At 37.9% G+C, this 17,531-nt stretch overlaps 1 protein-coding gene across 8 annotated transcripts in view; it reads left to right on the top strand.

Annotated features, from left to right (window-relative positions):
- The window catches only part of SHPRH (SNF2 histone linker PHD RING helicase), a 93,819-nt gene that overhangs the window by 61,703 nt on the left and 14,585 nt on the right, over positions 1–17,531 (top strand). For all 8 annotated transcript variants that reach the window (XM_064598193.1, XM_064598196.1, XM_064598194.1 and 5 more), the window contains 2 exons: positions 2,799–2,870; positions 5,844–6,032. In XM_064598193.1, the coding sequence (XP_064454263.1) occupies positions 2,799–2,870; positions 5,844–6,032 (261 nt within the window). The remainder of the gene's footprint in view (positions 1–2,798; positions 2,871–5,843; positions 6,033–17,531) is intronic.

The raw sequence follows: 17,531 nt of genomic DNA, 5'->3' as shown, positions 1-17,531 counted from the left end.
GTTGGATGGTGACTAGACACAGAAAATGACATAAATAGTGAATTCAAGTATGGTTCCACAATAAATACCCAGTTTGGAGAAGCATATACATAAAAATAAAGAGCAGGATAAAGTGAAAGAGATGTGGGACACAGCCATATGATTGGCATACATGTAATTGAAGTTCCAGGAGAAAAAGAGGTAAATGGTACCAGAGCAACTTGAAGAGATAAGGGCTGAGAGTTTTCCAAAACTGATGAAAGACCGTAAGATGTCTTACAGATTCAAGAAAGAGAGCCCCAAACAGAATAAAAATAAAATTTTTCAAAAATACCTACAAATATCATAAACTGTGAGAAACCAAAAATCATGAAAAAAAATTTAAGCAACTAGAATTGGAACAAAAAAACTGGTGACTGTATACCTTCTCCTTGTTGACTACACAGAGAGACTGTTTGCTTTAGCATTTTGAAGATGGCATGCCACTGTTAGCAGGTTTCAATAGCTTTATGCTGTGTAACCAGGTAACACTGGAACAACATCTTTAAAATGCTATTTTTAAAAGTGAAATTAAGATGTTTTTAGGTTTAAGGAACTTAAAGAATTCCTTCCCAGTAGACTTACACTGTAACAAATATTAAAGGAGGTTCTTTGGACCAAAGGGAAATTATCCCAGGTTGAAGGATAGAACTACAGGAAGGAATGCAGGGCAAGAGAAAGCTTATATAGGTAAATAAAAAAGAACAAGAACAATGTCCGTGCAAAGCAGCAGTGCTGATGTATAGGATATACAACATACACAGAACTGAAATACATAACAGTGACACAGGAAGAAGGTAAGCAGAGGCAAACTATTACAAGATTCTTCCATATGTCAGATAAATGGACAGAAAAAAATCAGTAAGGATATCAAACATTTGAACGCAGAACAGCCATGACCGAATTGACACAGCAGCTACAAAATACACTCTTCTTAGGGGTGCATGGATCATTTACACAAATAGACCTTGTGCTGATTCAAAGAGCAACTTAAAATTTGTAAAGGATTAAAATTATACATATTATGTTTCCTAACGAAAGGAATTAAATTACAAATCAATATGGAAAGATAACCAGGTGAATCCCCAAATGTTGAGAAATTAACGACACACTCCTAAATAACCTGTGAGTTAAAGAAATCACAACAGAAATTAGAAAATGTTCTGAACTGAGCAAAAATAAAAATCATGTGACAATGGGCAGCTAGGGTGTGCTTAGAAGAAATTTATAACTTTAAGTTAGGGATCTGCAAAGAGAATGGGACAAATCCAGCTCACTACCTGATTTGTAATTAAAGTTTTGTTGGAACCAAGCCACATTCATTCTTTTACATACTGTTTATGGCTGCTTTCATGCTAGGATAGCAGAGTTGAGTAGTTGCAACAGAAACCATATGGCCACAAAGCCAACCAGGCCCTTTATGGAAAAGTAATAATCCTCGCTGTAAGTAAATTCTAAAAGAAGAGATGATGTAAATTCTGAAAAATTGTTTACAAAATGCTACATAATGCCCCTATTGTGTACATGCCCATGGATGATCTCCCACACCGACTCTGGGTTTGGGCACATGACCTGCTTTTGGCCTTGTGACGCAAGCACAGAGATTTGAAAAGGACATGTACATTGGAGTTTTCCCAATCTTGTTGCTCTTTGGAACTTGGAGTCGTTGTGAAGCAGCCCAGATTCCCTGTCTTCGGGAGCAGAAATCTCAGCTTAGCCCTCTCTCCAGACCAGCTAGTCTGCCGACTGCTAGACATCAACATGAGGCCATAATAGATCATCCAGCCCCACATGAGTCAGCCCACCCCCAGATCACTCAGGTGACCTGTAGAATCACGAGAAACTCCTGTTTGTTTTAGCCACTAAGACTTTAGGTGGTTTGTTATGTTATTTGAAACAATAAAAGAAAATAATTCAACTTTTTAAAAAAATTGTTATATTTTAGTTAACAGAATTGTTTTGAACCTGTAGCATTGCTGAATCCGTGCACAATTTACCTCTTTTTTTAGTAAACAAAAGTCAAAGGATAATCAAAAACAATTATTTAAAATGTTTAACTATTTGGTTAGTGACCTATGAGTCTGACTGACTTTCCTTTAGGTTTTCCTCAATATTAAGACCTGTCCATTTGGTGACTTTTTTGAAGCTCAAAAATTTTTGAAATAGTTTTAAAGAGATTTTGAAGAGCACTGTTATACTTCAGTATAATTTCCAGACAAAATAGGTCTCAAAGATATTTCTGATTTCTAGTTATTTGCTTTGCCTTAATGAGATTACAAAAGAATACAGAGAGGAAACCAGTATTAATAAGGAGATATGTAAATAAATGCTGCCTCTTCCCAAGTCTGTGATCACCTGCCCAGTGGATGTACAGAATAAATAAGTATAGCTTTTAAGGAGCCTTTGTTTCAGAATTCCAAATTACATTTTTTAAAATAATATTTCTTTATAACAAAAGCTAGCTTGAAAGTAAAATTTTGAGAATTTACCTGTTATATCACAATTTGTTTTTCACTTTGCCTTCTACAGTAGTCACAAATATTAGTAATATAGTAACTTTAATAAACTCTAGTGAAAGTTATTTCCATTTTTTATTTGTTCCTTGAATGTTACTTGTAAATCCTGGGAATATTAATATTAAGTAATACATTATTAAGTCATCTTAATTATCAAATTTATTTAAATAGCAGTTGCAGCATTTACTTTTATAAATGAGTTATAAAATGCATATCAGGTTTTAAAATGCAACTAATCTCTTTTTTAATTATTTTTTTGAACAGTCTCAAGATAAAACATCAGGAGGCATTAATCCAGAACCTTGTCCAATCTGTGCTCGGCAGCTGGGAAAGCAGGTGATATAATAATTAATAGCATATGAATTTATAAAACACTTTACACTTTTCAAAGGCATTTACCTATAATAGCTCTTTTTTTCTCATGACAGTTTTATATGCAAGGCAGAAATGACCTCCACCTTAAAAATAGGGCCAAAGGTTAGGTGAGAAGCTTAGTGCCACATATGTCTGAGCAGCGTTCCTCCTTAAGTGATAGGTGAAAACGTATTTCTAGAATAACCCCACATTTTTCATTAAAGATGCATAGTTTTGCATATTGTTTCCAGTCACAAGATCAAGTCTAAGTAATTTGACTTTGTCAGTTTAACATGTTTGTTTGGTAATTGTACAGAAATATAATAGAGCATACATAGATTTACTTAAGGTATTACAAAGGTATAGTAACATAGCTCTTACTTGGGATTATTAATATTTAATAACCAGACTTTAAAGTATAAATAATATCAATCCTAAGGGAATTTAGATATGATTTTTACAAGGCCATTGTAACAAGAATAAATCTTTCAAATATTAGTGTACAAATTTCTATAAACCAAGCACCATATTGGTTCTCCTCAAAGAGATTCTTTTATCCTACTAACTGATTTTTGAAACTACAAATTTCTACTTTGTTTTTTTTGTTTTTTTTTTTTTTTTTAAAGATTTTATTTATTTGACAGAGCACAAGCAGAGGGAGAGAGGGGGAGAAGCAGGTTCCCTACTGAGCAAGGAGCCCGATATGGGACTCGATCCCAGGACCCTGGGATCATGACCTGGGCCGAAGGCAGCCGCTTAACCAACTGAGCCACCCAGGCGTCCCACAAATTTCTACTTTGTATGATAAATCAATATATACAGTATCAATATTAATTGCTTCTCAAAATTTGAAGTCAGTAAAAGTGTTCTTGGCTGTTGTTTTCTATGGAACCAAGAGTAAAAAGTTAAATATATGAGCTCCACATTCTGACCAGCAATAATCAGAAAGAAAGTACCTTTTAGTTTCCACAATTTATGGAGAAAGTGGGTTTTAAAGGACATTTTATTGATAATAAATCTTAAATGCATCAATATTACTTTGGAAACTAAGCAGAATAATAATGTACAGAGACTGGTGATTTCTGAGAAAAGTCATTGGTAAAAATATGGTAAAAGTCGTGATAAAAATGGAAAGAATCATGAGGTAAGTAGTGTCTTTTTTACTTTTAGTTTCAGTGAGAGTCACACAACTGGATGAATCAGAAGTTTTGTTTGTGTCTTAAACGTTTCCAGTTTTTAAAGTTCTTTCATATACATTATTTCATTTAATTTTAGTATAACCTATATTTCCTTCACTTAGAAGAACATACTAGATTACAGTAAGGGTAACAATACTTCACTTTTTAAATTCTGTTCCTCCCCACAGCCTGTAGGAACTCTAGATCCTTTTTATCTTCCCAGTTCTCCTCTTCCCCTCCTAATTTAGAGGATCCATCAGAGGTAACTCATATACTGGCTACATCCCTGGAGGCATTGCCATTTGGGCTTGTTTGGGCTGCTTCAGTTAACTTCTAGTCACTCCTGAGGCTCTGGTGCCAAGTGTCTGATTTCTCCTGAATTGCAGGTGTAGATGGACTTACCTTTTCAGCTTGTCCATTCTGAGCTCTCATGAGCCACAAAAGTTCTCTCAAGTAAAGGAAGTGCCCTTCGTCCCTACGGGCACTAAAGGTACACAGGGTACAGAAAAATGCTTCTGTGTTTACAAAAATGCTAGTGAGGGACGCGTGGGTGGCTCAGTCGGTTAAGCGACCGACTCTTGGTTTCAGCTCAGGTTAAGATCTCGGGGTCATGGGATCGAGCTTAGCACCGAGTCTGCTTGGGACCCTCTCCCCCTGCCCCTCCCGCCCTCTCTAAAATAAATAGATAAATCTTTTAAAAAAAGAGAATTGCCAGTGAAACAGCTCTTTAATTTTACTGCAGCCTCAACTCTTGAGGACTGACACAAGAGAGCAGATGTGCAGCTAGACAACAGCATGAACAGCATCAGCCAGTAAAACCCCAAACAGCCCCTCCCCCTTCTCAAAAATTATTTTCAAACCAAGTTTATATACCTCATTTTTCTCTTCCCTCAGTGTGAGTTCTTTTCGAAGGGACTTCTTAGTCTGTCCTGAAAAGCACCCCAGGTGGGCCCAGCTGTGCACCTTCTTTCTGTGCACGTCCATACATATGTGAATCCTAGAAAAACACAGCTTAGTGCTTAGGAACCTAGTCACTCATAATGCCACTCAATCTTTGTTGTTGTTGTCTACCAGGTGAAAAAATTAAATAATTTGCATAAGATGCCATAGCTTTTAGAACTGACACCTCACCTAAAACCGGTACTCTTCTGCACCCATCATTGCCAAAATCAAGGAGTCTCCATGGTATACTCCAAGAGTCAGAGAGCACTGTTGTACTTTTCTTGAAATATATCGGACAAAGGGGTTTACAAAAATGTCTTTTTACTTATTTGGGTTTTTTTAAATATATCTAGAACTGCTTTTAAAATAAACCTGAGATACTAGCCCATCTCATTTTCTATATAATAAATACTGTAACATGTGAAGATGTAAATCCATTTAATGAGTTATATAGAATATACTGAGGATGATATTATCTCCAAATTAATGTTGTTCTCAGTTCCTCTATTCTATCTGCTGTTGCAGTGCTAAAGGAGTAATTTGCATTTTTCCTAAATACTGAAATGAGAACACCAACTTCTTACAAAATAATGGTGGCTGACTGTTATGCTCACAATTAGAGTGAGTAGAACTAAAGACTATGAAAGCGTACTCTGGTTGAACTAAAAATGAGTTAATTTTTACAACTTAGCTTTTATGACTTAAAGAGTGTTAACGTCATAAAACATATAGGAAGTGAAATTATGACTCCCTTCTCTTTTTAATATATTTATAGATTAGAAGGCATCTTTGATAGCACCTCACTGAGGTATATTCTGTGTGTTTTCTTTTTCAGTGGGCAGTACTGACCTGTGGACACTGTTTCTGTAACGAGTGCATTTCAATTATTATTGAGCAGTACAGTGTGGGGTCTCATAGAAGCTCCATTAAGTGTGCCATCTGCCGCCAGACCACATCTCACAAAGAGATCTCGTATGTCTTCACCTCAGAGAAAGCCAGCCAGGAAGAAGACATTCCTGTGAAGGTAAAGTAGGTTAAGGACATTTGGAAGCATCGTCAGAGCAATGTAGTAGGAATCAGTACCTGACAGTGAGACCATCAAAATCAGAACAAGGCCAGCACAGTGAATATGTAGAAGCCACTGTTTCTGTCTGTAGGAACACTGCCCGAAAGCCTCAGCTTTACCATCTACACTTTCTATGTGGGAGGAAGGCAAGAAGGCTTTTCCAAACATCGCTGGCTGTAGTCAGGTCCACTGTGGCAGAAAAGTAACATCTTAGAATTTCAGTTCTCCATCAAATTTGATAGTATTTCTGTGTACTACAAATAGAGCTCTGGTTATATTAACGATTTCCTTAAAGAAAGCTTCTTCCTCATACTCTCATTTGCCTAGATAGCAGGAAAAAGGGATGAGCCCAGCCTAATTGGAGGAAAAAATAGAGTGCTTTGAAGTTAATAGAGACTGTCACAGAAGGAGGTGTAGCGTACTTTCAGATGACACGGATTGGTATTTCATGGTAGAGCCAAAAGTTGGCTTTATTTTCCTAATTTTTTCCCGTGCTTCATTCTGAATTCCAAGAAAGTGACTAGAATTTGAAATCCAAACAGGATCCATAATTGGACTTTGTCTAAGGGGCATTTATCTAATGAAAAACCTTTATTAGGGAACCTGGGTGGCTCAGTTGGTTAAGCAACTGCCTTCGGCTCAGGTCATGATCCCAGGGTCCTGGGATCAAGTCCCGCATCTGGCTCCTTGCTCTGCAGGGAGCCTGCTTCTCCCTCTCCTTCTGCCTGCTATTCCACCTGCTTGTACTCTCTCTCTCTGTCAAATAAATAAATAAAATTGTTAAAAAAAAAAAAAAAAAGAAGAAAAAGAAAAGCCTTTATTAGACTTTTTTGTTCTTTGCCTTCCTTAAACATGCTTTTTTTTTCCTTCCTAACCAAACTTAGACAAAGGACAAATCAATATATGATTGTAGTAAAGAATGTAGGCCTGAAGGAGTAATTTAGAGTTAAAAATCCTTATTTTTAAGGATTGTATTTTTTGAGGAAAATTAACTACAAGTTGAAACTATCAGGAGTTAGGGCTCCCTCTCCTGACAAAAGTGTGGTTGAATTAAAGTATGTCTGATTGCTATTTATTCCTACCATTATTTGAGTAAAACCTGAAAATATCAATAACATTGCTTTCTAGTGTGTTGAGATAAACAGAATCCCTAAGTTGGAATGAATTTCATTCATTCGTTCGTTCCATACCAGTTTATTGGACACATAGTATGTGCCAGGAAGTGTGCTGGGCCTCACAGATACAACAAACAATCCTGATTAAAACAGACATGATTGCTGTCCTTGTGGATTTTACAGTTTGGCAATGGGGGGACAGAATTTGAGTTGGGGCAGGCAGCAACAAACATTACACAAATAATTAATGTGTTATAATTGTGATAAGCCCTCCAAAAGAAAATCAAACCTAGCTCCTCTGAGGGAATGACAGTTAAGTAGATGCCTAAAGGATGAATGAATTCACCAGGCTGGGGCGAAGAGAGACGTGATCTTGTGGGGAGGAGGCTGCCAGACAGAAACAAACAAAGAACAATACATAGAAATGTCTGAGACAAGGAAGAACTCAGTGGAACTCAGTGGCTGCAGTGTAGAAGGCAAAAAGGACAAGTGATTGAAATGAGTCTGGAAACTAAAGAGGGGCCAGATGCTGAAGGGCCATCTGAAGATTTGAGAATTTTCTTTTCCTATAAACCTAAAAGCATTATATGTTATATGCAGAGAAATATCATGATTAGATTTGAATCTTTAAAAGATTCCTTTTATGCAGTGTGGAAATTAGATTATCAGGAATAGAAAAAAACAGAAAAATTTTGGAGAGAGCAGATCAGGAGGCCACAGTAGTGATGGGTGGCTTTGATCAGGTCAGTGGTAGTGGAGATAGAAAGAACAGTTATAGTCATGAGTATTTGAAGGTTGATTTGTAAGATAGAATGCTGAAGGGATTGATGGTGATTTTGGAGGGGACCTCCCTGGTTTCTGATGTGAAAAATTAGGTGGATAATAGTACAGTTACTGATAGAAGGTATTTGGAAGAAGTGTACATTTAAACATACTGTGTTTGAAATGCCTAGGACATCCAAATAGCAAAGTATTGCTCTGAAATTCAGAGTCACTGGCATAATGATGTGTGAAGCCATGAGAGTGAACGAAATTACCTGGGGAGAGACACAGAAGTTAGCTTCAGACTAGGTCCCCTCGGACTTCAGAGCTCTTTAAAGGTTGAATAAAGGGGGGTAGATGATGAGGAGACCAGGAAGGAATAGCTGGAGGCATTGGCAGTCGAGAAGAGGCCACAGGAGAACCGCTTCAGTCAGGAGGCAGTTATCAGCCATCTCCAGTGATGCAGAGGTGGCTCAGTGACACTGTGGACCAGTTTGGCTAATGGAGGTCATTGATAACTTCAGAAGACTTCCATGGACATTTACAGGCAAAAGGCAGATTGGGAGGGATTGAAGAGTCAACAAGAAGTGAGAAAATGCTCAACCATTTTATAAATTTAGCTGTAAAGTAGAAAAGAGAATTATAACCAGCAAGAGATACAAAGTGCAGAAGGGGGGCTTATGGGTTTTTTTGGTTTTTGGTTTGGGGGGGGGTTGTTTGTTTTAGGGGGTTTTTTTTATGATAAAGATTCTTGAGTATGTTTAATCCCTGGCAAAGAAGGATAATTTGAAGATATAGGAAAGAGAAGGTATAATCTGCAGTGTAAGTTTCTTGAAAAGACAGAGTGTTGACATAGAGAAAGTAGAGATCTCATTCAAATAACAGGAAGAGGTTGGGCTACTGAGCAAATAAGCTATAAGGGTAGGTGTCCTTGTCAGAGGATGGGCTCTCTTAGTCATTTCAGAAAGGACAGCTATTCAGTACTCCAGATGTGACTGCAGAAGCAGGTGACCCAAGAAAGGTGGAGGAGACAAGGTGGTAGGAGATGAAGTGGTAAAACTTGAATATTGGAGGGGTTGTCCAAGGAGACAGACAGTGTATCCTGTCTAGAGTTGAGATACAGAGTTAGGCACCAAAATTCTTCCGTGAATGAAAGGTAGTGTTCAGTAAATGATGACAGCGAAGAGTAGAATTAGGGGATAACTGGGTTTTATGAGGCCCAAAACAATGGAAATTTTTACAAAAATGAGAAATAGTGATCTGAAACCCGCATCAGGGACCAGAGGACACCAGTACTCATAGTGCAAGAAAATAGTGTGCTCAAAGGACGGCCGGGTTCTAATTAAAGCACAGAAGTAGAGCACAGTATTTCCACAAAAGGTTAAAAGTGGAAAAGTTTGTTGACCGTAAAGCACTAGTTCCTGGGGAACCACTAGAGTTGGGGAGTGGAAAGAGAAAAGTGGGAGGGTGGGGAGTGGGAGGGAACTGCAGAGCAGTCTGGGAATAACACAACTGGCGGGGTTAAGTGATGAGAGGATCATGATTTCAAGGGGTCGTGGAGTCCTGCTCCCTCTCTGGGAATCCCTGGATAAATGTGTATTTTTAAACCAAATGCCAAAGAGCCACTGAGTGAAGAGGAAGGTGGTCTGTGGTGCAGTCTGCTGGCCGGCCCTGACGAGGCATTTGATGGTCAGACTTGATCCTCCTCCCCACCCAGAGAACTGCTTTCCTCCAAGCTTCCCTCTCCCTTTCTTGCCAGTCCTGCCCTTTCCCTCTCCTTCCCTTAAAAATAGTCTTTCTTAGCCCTTCTTTCTCTTCTACTGTCTCTTCCTTTGGCCTCAGGCATCCCAAGGGCCACAGATGGCCCTCGGGGTTAAGAAGGGCCACTGACCCTGAGATAAAAGCATTCATCACAGTGTAAGGAAGGAGTGTGAGAAAGAACTGCTTTGTCAGGCTTCACGCTGTGAGGTTTAGGAAGCGATTGCTCTAGCTACCAGTAAACAGCACAGCCCCTGTGAAACTGAGTCATGGAGCCCATCAAACCCAAACACCTGCTCGTTTTATGGCACCTTTCCTAGACACACAGGAGAGCGGTCAGGACAGTTACATCCGCTGTCCTGTTGGGACAGGAATATCAGTGTACAGATACTGTTTATTATGTTCTGACTTCTTCCTGTCTTTCCTGCATACTGATGAACACATAAATTAATCGAAGCATCTCATAAGTTATAAGATTACAGAATTTACTGAAGTTCATTTTTGTATTATAGATGCATATATACTTGTATTTCCTTTTTATTAAACATGACTGAATATTATACCTATTATATTGTAAGTTTTATCTGTCTTCCACATTCTCACATTACTTCTTGCCACATTTACTTTTGTTTATCTCACTGCCTTTACTGTCACCATTTGTGCCTGCCCCTTCTGCCTTCTGTCCCCTTTTCTGACTTCCGTCACGTTTCTGCCCTACTGTCTGCCACCTCCTCTCTGAAGCATCTGCCTGTTGTTTTCTCAGACTCTGTCTGCTTCTGAAACTACCCTACTGTACAGTCATACCATCTATTGTGAAGTTGAGGAAGTAATCATATATAAAATAAAGATGATTCTATGTGAATAATTAAGGCATTATTTTGAAATTTTATAAGTATTAGTTCAAACTATAGCTAGCCCTAGGAATTTTTTCTTTTATGTTGATTATCAGATCTCAGGCCTTTATTAAACAATACTAAGAAGTAATTTTTTTATTTCAATGAAGTTTTTGTATTATCTGAAATGTTTTTTTCACTCTAAGTAGTCATGTCAAGACTCTCAGAGCAGATAATATACATAATCATATAGCTGGTCTTGGATAAAAATTTGGAAAACATAAAAGTTGTATTAAATAATACAGGACATTTTTTTCTACTGGTATTTCACAATATAAGGAATCCTATTGATGGACCATAGAAATAAACTGAATATTGAGATCACAATGTTCCCTTTGTGGGAACATGTAAGTCAAAGACTGTATCTACCCTAACGTCTGTGTGACAGTATTCCTAAATGACCCTTGGAACACCTACTGGGCATTTCACAAAGTAAACAAAATTCCCCTTGCAAGTTCTGACAACTGCCAGGCATTTGGGATGGTGAAGTAGACTTCCTGGCAGAACATACGTGCCACGTGGCATGTTCCTTGTGTTCTAAGTTTGGATAGGTTTCATACAAAGCATTTTTGTCGGTGGAAACCCTGACCCTCTGATGGACACAGTTCTTATGTCTTACGTAAGAAGTCTCTATCCAGGAGCAAATATGCTACATGGGTATAGCCACAGAAGAACAGCAGCCTTCACAAGGGCACAGCTGCTTCATCTTCTCAAACTTTTGAGTGTCTAATGACTGGCCTGCTTCCTAAAGTAAAGATTTTTATCAGGCCCCAGTCCCATTTAAATTTTAACTCATTAGATCTGGGATCTTGTCCAGGAATCTGCATTTTTAATAAGTAAGTCTATTGATAATGGAGGTGTCTTACACAACCTCTTTGTAGAGGGAAGATAGAACTATATTTCTACACTCAAACTCCCCGAGAATTTTAGCAGTACCATGTGTCAAATTGTATGTGTAGAATTCTGTTGTTTCTTTCCTTTTCTTTTTTGAGTTTTTGTTCATTTATTCAAGGATGACTTGTGAAGTCTATCTTGTACTTTTTAAATATAATTAAACATCTGGATAAAAAAACTGATTCCAAAATTCTGACTGAGCCTAAAATAATTTGGTGAATATAATCCACAAGCTTTATTTATTTAAATATATTTAGGTACCTCTAAATATTTTTATATAAGATATTTGTATATGAACATTAACTGGTAATTTTAGAATGCAATTGTATATTTTTGTTAGAAAATGTCATGAGTAAGTATAATTATAATCATAAAAAACAATTCCTATTCATCGGCCAAGTTAGCACTTACAATTCTGAACTGTTAGGGAGTCTGGTGTTGAAGTTAGCTATAGCTTACAAAAATCAAACACAATAGAGACTTCTAAGATGTAAATTATCTTTTTGAAATTACTGTTCTGAAAGACTTACACTTCGCAGAGTATAAACTCCACTAAATGTGGAAAGGACATTGTTCATGAAGTGGGGACTTTGATTTATTCACTACTATATCCCCAGCATCTAGAACAATGCCTGGTATATAACAGGTACTCAGTGAGTAGGTGGATATCTGGATGGATGGATGATGCTTGGATGGATGGATGGATGGATGGATGGATGGATGGATGGATGGACAGACGAACAGATAAGCAGTTGATTACTATTTACATATAATATCCCTAAAAGCCTTTGGGTACAAATAAATTTTTTAACTTTTTTACAGTTGCTAACCTATCTCTTTGAAATCATTATGCAAAGTGTTAAAGGGACAGAATGATATTTTTTTGGCCTAGTGCACTTGTAAGATTTCCCACTGCGTAGGTGGCATTTCCATTGAACTTTATTCAAGTAACATGTGAATGCTGGAAGAACCCAGCACTTGCCCCAGGCATATGCTTGAGAAGTATTCCTACTTCATGAAACCAATCATACAAGCTGAATAACTGCACTGAATCGTATCTGTCACTACCGACATGGGTTTTTAGTCTGGTGAACAGGTGCAGACAGAAATAAAACAATGTTAACTGATCTTACTCAGCAGAAACTACTGTGGATAACACAGGCGCATTCAAAGAGTTAGCTTTCTTTCAAAATAAAAGACCAGAATAAAAGTAACAAAAGTCAGGTAATACCAAGACAGAAATGACTTTCTACTGAACATTCAAGTTATTTGCAAATCATAAGCCCACCATGAAAACCTAGAGAAAAAAAAATCTATTATCTGTCACCATGTTATAATCCTAGTTGGTCATGTTACTGACTAGAGGACATAGTTCTTCTTTTTTTGGCGAGGAGGGGAGGAGGTGGGGGAGCTAAGTTGTGTGAATTTGTCTTCTTTAAAGTGATGTTTTTCAGTCAGGTGAAATCTTCCAGCGACACCTGGGTGGCTCAGTCGTTAAGCGTCTGCCTTCAGCTCAGGTCATGATCTCAGGGTCCTGGGATCGAGCCCCGCATCAGGCTCCCTGCTCTGCGGGAAGCCTGCTTCTCCCTCTCCCACTCCCCCTGCTTGTGTTCCGTCTCTCACTGTGTCTCTCTCTGTCAAATAAATAAATAAAATCTTTAAAAACAAAACAAAACAAAAACCCAAAAAGCTAAACTAAATTTTAAAAAAAAATCATTTGTCGGGCGCCTGGGTGGCTCAGATGGTTAAGCGTCTGCCTTCGGCTCAGGTCATGATCCCAGGGTCCTGGGATCGAGTCCCACATCGGGCTCCCGGCTCAGCGGGGAGCCTGCTTCTCCCTCTGACCCTCTCCCCTCTCATGCTGTTTCTCTCTCGCTCGCTCTCTAAAAAATAAATAAAATCTTTAAAAAAAAAAAAATCATTTGTCTTGCAGTGCCTGGGTGGCTCAGTCGTTAGGCCTTTAGCTCAGGTCATGATCTCAGGGTCCTGGGATCGAGCCCCGAATCGGGCTCCCTGCTCGGCAAGAAGCCTGCTTCTCCCTCTCCCACTCCCCCTGCTTGTGTTCCGTCTCTCACTGTGTCTCTCTCTCTGTCAAAGAAATAAAAATCTTAAAAAAAAAAAAAATCTTCCAAAAAATCTCTAATCTCAAAACCTTTATAGTATGTTTTAATGATCGCAAAAATCAATCCATCTAATAACTGGAAGATTAAAATAAAATCTGTGCTGTGTTTCCGATGGGATGAGCTTACCTCTCGCAAAGCTGGAAGTCCTCGTCTGTGCAGGTGGCACAGATTAGGCATCCGTTTGACCCCAGAGCAGGAGGAGACGCTGCAGGCACAGGGGCGCCCAGCGCTCGAGCACGGACACGGCTCAGAGGGCTGGTGCGCTCGCGGGGTGACAACCACAGGCCTCCCTCCCAGCCCCCGGATCTCTTGTCCATCCGTAAGAAATAAGGATAGACAAAAAGTACATTTAGTTTTCAGTAGTAATAATTTACACAAAAGAAAGAAAAATAAATTCAGAATAAAATGGAATGCACACCATGAAAAGTATGCTGTCCTTCATTCTCCCTTATTTGCCTTGCCACTGTGATCAGTTTTAGTGCTAAAGATCACCTGTATGACTTTAAATAATATACATAGGTTTTGTTTCTTAAAATACTAGCTGTAGACAGACAGTATCTGCTCTCTCCTCACTTCAAAATATGAGGAAATTAGTGCATCTATTCCTTTCTTCTCTCTTCCACATCCTAATTTTTGTTGTAGTATCATACAGTATCATTTTGAATTTTGATGTTTATAGCATTCACATTTTATTACCTAATCATCGCTATGTCTTCCATATCTACAGAAAATCAGTAAAATAGTGAACAGTATTATACACTGTAGAGCCAAGGAGAGTGATTGAAGTCATGTAGAAAGGAATATAATTCTAATCTTGTGGTTTTAAACTTGGCTTTTTGAAGAAAAGCCTTCCAAGCACTCCAGTCAAATGGAACTTCTGACTTTTTTCTAGAAATCTTCCTTAATGTCTGCGTGAACTTTATCTGGCACTAATAGCCCTGTAATGCTCATTGTAATATTTTTTTTCACTGTGCTGTACTGCTTCAAGAAATTTTAGCAAGATAAGTGTGTGAATGGCAGATTTCAGAAAATGACTTCATTTTGCTTTCGCTTTACAGTGACAAGTGACTGATAGCCCCCTCTAATGTAAGCCATGATTTGAAATGTTTCCCATATACTAGTGTGTATGTATTTCGCATAGATGGAATATATGTGTGTAAAGTCTCTAAAGATATGGCGTGCGTGTTGACATAAAGTAGTCTCTAAACAATATTCTCTCTAATGTTTGGTGAAAAATAAAGACTGAGTGCATTCATCATCTGCACTGTTTGACTTTTTTCTGATGTTCTTCAAGGCCACTTTAGCCCTTAATTCTGCCATTGGAGCAAAGCATAACCATGAGAATCCATAGATACTGCAGAGAAACAGTGAGAGAGGAATATGGACAGATTCAGTAAATAGAGAAAATAGAGGGGCTCAAGGGAAGAAGGACAGACTGGTGACAAAGGGCTATAATACAAAGCAACAATAACTTTCCAGTCATAGAGCACTAGTTTTATTTCTATAAATCAAGTACAAATAGCACTTTGCTGCTACAGGAGGGAGATCTCATATCTCTTCTCCTTCCTTTCCTGCCTTCCTTAAATAAGGATTCTCAGCATTAGGAAATAGGCATAAAGGGAATAGAGTGAAGCCAACCACTGCATGTCTTCTACCCCATACTCAAAGGTTTTACCTTTTCCCTCTTCTTTCCTCAATAATAAGACTTTAGGGAATGAAAAGCAGTACCTCACTCTACGAATGACCTGATGAGATACTTAGTCCCATTCTGGAGGGAGGAGTGTTGATCAAAGTCTAAATCAATACTACTTGATAGCTTTATTATTAGAATTCTTTCAGTCTACTGAGTATATGACAAAGAAACAAAAGTGAGTTTTCCATCCTTTTAACACATTTAACCAATTTTAACTCAACTTTCGGTTTTTGGAATTTTATAACATGAACCTGAGACTGTAGAGCTACTCCAGTCAAGTTTAACTCTGTGATGAAGATAAGCTAGTTGCACTTACTTAGTATAGTTAAGAGGCTGCATGACATTTCTGATCTTTAGTCATGCAACTAGACAACCTCTAGGCCAGACTTCATAAGAAATATTCTTTGTTGGCCTTTGGTGCTAATGGGTATCGCTGTTTTTTTCATTGCCTTGACTTCTACCCAAAAGTCTAGAGCTTTTAACTTTGCAGTTTATTTTCCAGAAAGTAGAAAGGCCACCTGTATATGTAGCTTGGAGGCCTTGTTTGGCTTTTGTTGATTAAATTACAAGCAAGGGAACAAAGATTTTTGTAAAAAATATTTTATATGATTCTCTTGCTGTAAAGAAGGAAAATTCCATCCTTTTTCTTCGTTAACTGTTATAATACTCTTGACTGCTTACCTCATGAGGGAAATACCAGGAGAGGTACTGACTTGATCTGACTGGTAACACTTTGTACATCTCCCATCCTGATTCTCCAGTTGACCTTAGAAGTAGTACCTTAGGGAGAACAACCATGAAGATACGGTCAGTGGAGGGCAGAGGATAGATAATGTGTCTTTACTCCAAAGCTGGGTCTTCATCATTGATATTTCAGAAACATGAAGAAAAGCCAAGCATTGATCACGAAATCAGGGTTGATGGATATATATCTTGAAAAACCAAAGAGATTCTCAAGAAAGGATGGAAATGAGGAAAGGGACAAGAATTTCAGAAGAGGATGAAGGTGCTTATAATTAAATACAACTTTATCATTGTAATATATTAAGAAGTGATCTAGCAGTTTTGTGGGATTTCTGTTCCCATGTACCTTCCTCACGAATACATATCATTCTAACTTAACTTTACATCTGTATATTTACTGATACAGCTAAAAAAATAAGCTAAGTTGGACTGAGGCTACCAGTTTACCTGTCTTAAAAGTATTCATACTTTGTTACTTTGTTAACACCTTGCATAGTGATAGATTCTGGTGCACAGTTCCTCATCCTAATCTCTCTTGTGCCTCTTCTGTGATCTCCTCCAGCCTTGCCTGTATGTAACCCATCCCCTTCTTCGTGTTTTAACCTTTTTTTAACAAACTTGAGTACTTATTTTCTGTAGCAGTGGTCACATTGAATAGTATTCTCAGAAACTGACAGATTTGAGCCAAATTTCATTTATGCATTTGAGATAAAAACATTAAAAAGAGCAGTGGAATGTGTATAGTACTCATTAAGATGGTATAATAAAACATTCACTTAAATTGCATCCAGGCCAAACCAGCAGTTTAAACCATCTTTTTTGTTATTTTTTATATTCTGCAACATGCATTAGACTGTATGTTTTGGGGAGTAAGGGAGTGTATCTTTTGATCTTTGTATGTTTAGTGCCTAATATAGTTCTTGGCATTTTTGTTGAATAAATGAATGAGTTGAATAATCAAATATGAATTTACTTGAAATGTTGGGGGGACTTGAATGATGAGGAAAATGCAGAAGAAAGTCTGCCCTTTCTCTTTGTTCACTTTTATTGACTCTGCTGTAAGACCAACCATAGTCTTTTCAGTATTATTTTGGAACTCTTGCTTTTTCATTTGGAAGTAAAAAGCACAAGCAAGAAAGAGAAAAAAAGTTCATGAATGAGGGCATAATGTGGTGGGAATCTAGGTTTCTAAAGATTAAGATAAAAGCCCATTGGGTTTGGGTGCCTGGGTGCCTCAGTTGGTTAAGCATCTGACTTGATTTAGGCTCAGGGTTGTGAGATCAAGCTCCACATTGAGCATGGAGCCTGCTTAAATAAAAAATGAAAAATGATAGAACCATGGCAAAACAATTAGTTGAGGGAAAAGCTGCTCTTCTCCAAAAAAAAATCTCTTATCTTTCCCTTATGAAAGACTAGTTAAATGTCAAGCACAGAAAAAATCTAATAAAAGAGTAAGATCAAAGAATATTTAATTT

The sequence above is a fragment of the Mirounga angustirostris genome, unplaced genomic scaffold (assembly GCF_029215605.1).
Source record: "Mirounga angustirostris isolate CCGP_5_RB_7025 unplaced genomic scaffold, mMirAng1.0.hap1 SCAF_8, whole genome shotgun sequence".
NCBI lineage: Eukaryota > Metazoa > Chordata > Mammalia > Carnivora > Phocidae > Mirounga > Mirounga angustirostris.
The sequence above is the reverse complement of the archived record's forward strand: the minus strand, read 5'-3'. Positions and strand labels throughout refer to the sequence as shown.